At 40.4% G+C, this 3,560-nt stretch overlaps 1 protein-coding gene across 1 annotated transcript; it reads right to left on the bottom strand.

The window, feature by feature from the left end:
* Positions 1 to 1,016: 1,016 nt before the first annotated feature.
* On the bottom strand, positions 1,017 to 2,674 carry LOC122309392 (15-cis-phytoene desaturase, chloroplastic/chromoplastic). The gene has a single exon (XM_043122870.1). It carries the CDS (start codon positions 2,610 to 2,612, stop codon positions 1,176 to 1,178), a length of 1,437 nt encoding a protein of 478 aa, XP_042978804.1. The 5' UTR covers positions 2,613 to 2,674; the 3' UTR covers positions 1,017 to 1,175.
* Between the last annotated feature and the right edge of the window lie 886 nt (positions 2,675 to 3,560).

Genomic DNA, 3,560 nt, shown 5'->3' with positions numbered 1-3,560 from the left:
TGTAGTTAGGAATCTAGGATGGCTATTTACTATGAAAGCCCATGGACCGAAGATCACCTACCCATCTATACAATTGGTAAATAAATAAACAAATAAAATATTATAAAAAATACTACAAGTAGTTGTGGGTCCTATCATATTACTAACTCTAACAAAGTCAAACTAATCTCTTCTTATTTCTGAAAACAAACACATATTTTATCTAATATTATTTTATCTCATCCATCTAATATCATTTTATCTCATTTTATCTTAACATATTTCAAAAGATTTTATCTTATCTTATCTCTGAAAATAAATGAGGCAGTAACGAGTTGATAAAATACTGCAAACGTTCTTAACAAGATAAAAGTCTAAATTGCTCGCTAGGATAATACCTCTGCCCAACGCGATAAGTAGGTTCAAAGTATTAACAATTGACAATCTAATCGGGATTGGAGGGGTTAAACAGTTAACCAAGCAATATCACTTAAACACTAACTCTATATATACAAGAGGGAAGCACACACTTAATGTGACTTCAAAATTATTCTCTTATTGGAATTAAAATATTATATGTGCATTATCCTGACTTAAGCATCGAACGTGTTTAAATCTTTTGATTCTGCTTTTATAGGTCTTTAGACGCCATTAATAGAAATGTGAAACACGTCCGTAACATATAAGTCTCCCACATTCTCTTAATTAAAGAAAGTGCAGAGTAAACGATTTAAGAAAATAAAAAGCATAGGGGTAAAAGATCATGAAATTGACAAAAACAAATGATTGAAAAACTAGAAGGCACGTACATGCACGACCACCCTCCGTTTGGAGGCATCGCTCAAGTCGCTACAATCTTCGAGTCATAATATATAATGAACTCTTTATGCTGCATTTTAGCTCTCACAAGGGATTGTACGAGCTTGACTATACATGATGTTGTTGAATTCGTAAATAGTAACCAAGTTCAAAAGTTAGAATACTCCACCTTTTAATAGTGAAGTCCATCCAAATGATTATACTTCCAAGACAATGAATGCAAACAACAATTACCCTTTGGGTTCGGCCAAAGCAAGATTTTGATAAAAACATTCGGGTTTAGCCGAAAAATAAATGTGGTCTGTCCAAAAATAACATTAGAAAAAGCACAATTACAAGAAGGGAATGCCGGAATGGCATTTCTTTTTTTTGAAACCTCAGGACCGAACCAAAGCCCTGTCTCTAAGTAAAGCTTCTACCGCTCTCTTCCCTGAAGCCAAAGCCCCATCAAATGTGGCCGAAGTCAAATGGTCACCACACACGTACACGCCCGACCCAAATCTAGGATTTTTCATCAAATCAGTTGGCGGGCATTGGTTCGGTTGTGCAAAACCGATCCGATACGTTTTCAAATGCCTCCACGTCCCGACCATTGGAGCGCCAAACCACCCCGAGAGCTCACGAACAACCTCAGACGTCAGATCGACATCCGACACGCCCTCGTACATCCCGATCAACGACACCGACACTAGGGCCTTGTCGGGTGGACCATACGACGGAGCCACATTTGTGGCAAAGAACATGTTATTCACAATGCCATTGCCCGACCCGTTAAGATACAATACCGGGTCTCCTACCGGAACTTGAGCCCTGTCGGCAGTAAAATACAAGCAAACCGTACTTCGAGCCGGTTTTTGCTTCACCGGTTCACTCCTTCCCGGCAAAAGCTTAGCGGCTTGGGGTTCTTCAACTGCCACTATGACACCAAGTTCGCTCTTAAAAACTTCACCGTTCTCTAGCCTCACACTAGGCGAAGCAGAATCAGAAACCGATTCATCAAAATAAACGGAGACGACCTCCGAATTCAACAAGATCGAATTGGGAGGCAATCTGGCAGCCAATTGTTGGGGAATAGCGCCGATGCCATTCGCCGGAAGAGTATTGTCGCCGAGAGCAAGGCACTTGAAGATAAAATCGAACAATCTCGACGTTGTATCGAGCTCTTTATCGAAGAAAATCCCTCCAAAGAAAGGGCGAAAGAAGCTACCGATTATGGAATCAGAAAACCCGAGCTTCCTCAACAAGTCGATGGTGGGAACCTCCTTCGAACTGAGAATCTCCTCGTCGGATTTGCTCAAAACCCGAATCCTCGTGGACGCAATCAGTAATTTATCGAGAATGGACCCAATGGGGTTTGCAAGTGATTGTAAGGAGTCCCAGAAGTGGCGCAGAGGATCGGAGACGGTGTGGAACTGGCCATTGTAATAAACGCGAGCGCCGGAGTAGAACTTGTGAAGGTTTAAGGCTGAGTAGTCGAGGAGTTTTTGGGCCTCGGGGTAGCCGGTGATGAAGATTTGGAAGCCGCGGTCCAAAAGAAAGCCTTGAACTTTGTCAGTTCGGACACGGCCGCCAACGGCATCGGAAGCTTCGAGGAGGAGGAAGGGGATGTTCTGGGAGTTGAGGTGCGTGGCGGCAGCGAGACCGGCGAGGCCAGCTCCGATGACGATGACACCGGAAGTTTTGGGGTTCGTTTGTGGGAATGATGATGATGCTCTGGGTTTAAACCGGGCGCGGTGGTGGTGGGTGTTTTGGGTCGAGAGAGAGAGGAGGGACGAGGGAATGGAGTGACGGAGAGATGGATGAAGCATAGTCATTCTTGGATGAGGTTTTGGCTGGGGATGATAGAAAGGCCAATGTTTGCCTTGCTTTGCCTTTCTGGACTGACTTTTGCCGTTGGAGGTGCTCACGTGGCACACTTGTCCACGCGGCTTGAGTCTTGGATAAGGTTATACCACGAGAAATAAAGACATTAGTAGAGCATCTTCGTTGGATTATATAAATATAAAATTTAAATAATATGATATAATTTTATATTTAAAATTTATTCTCATATTAAATTATTCATTTATTAGATAAAATTAAAAATAAAAAAAGACAATTCAGTCCAGTTAAAGTAACAATTAATTTCTATGAATCGAAGTATTCACGAAATCAAAACAAAGAATTCTATTTGTTTCTAAACTTCAATCTCACCAATAAATATTAACAAATTTCTATTACTTTCAATATCTTAAGAAACACGAGTGGGTACATCCAAAAAGTTACATTGATCACATAAAGTCATTGCTTTCATGGCTATAATACTCAATAATGTAAACATCATTAATAGTTTTTGCTTGATTGCCGAGAAAATACAGTAAAAAAATGCAAACAAAAGACAGAATTAAAAAAATAAAAAATAAAACCTTTGGTATAGTAGTTCTTCTAGACTCTCTGAGCGATTAAATGCCCACCTAAATCAAAAGCTTTGAACTTTATGTTCCAAATACTCAGCTTCTTGAACGCCGGCTGCTGCGTCCATTGATGCTGAACTAATCTTTGCAAAAAGATTCCAAACATAAATGGCGTAGAGAAGTCGAGCTACGTGCGACAAAAACCCAGGGAAAGAGAGAGGAAATCTTATCCAGTGAGTGTGTTTGAAAGACAAGGGAACAATAAAATAGAGAAAACGAGGAGTTTGCGTAGAAGGAAAATGGAGAGGAAGAGAATAGGATTTTTAGTAAAAAGAAAATAGAGAAGAGTTTTGGCAGAAAGAAAATGGA

The sequence above is a fragment of the Carya illinoinensis genome, chromosome 5, assembly GCF_018687715.1.
Source record: "Carya illinoinensis cultivar Pawnee chromosome 5, C.illinoinensisPawnee_v1, whole genome shotgun sequence".
NCBI lineage: Eukaryota > Viridiplantae > Streptophyta > Magnoliopsida > Fagales > Juglandaceae > Carya > Carya illinoinensis.
Note: the sequence above shows the minus strand (reverse complement) of the source record. Positions and strands in the feature narration are given on the sequence as shown.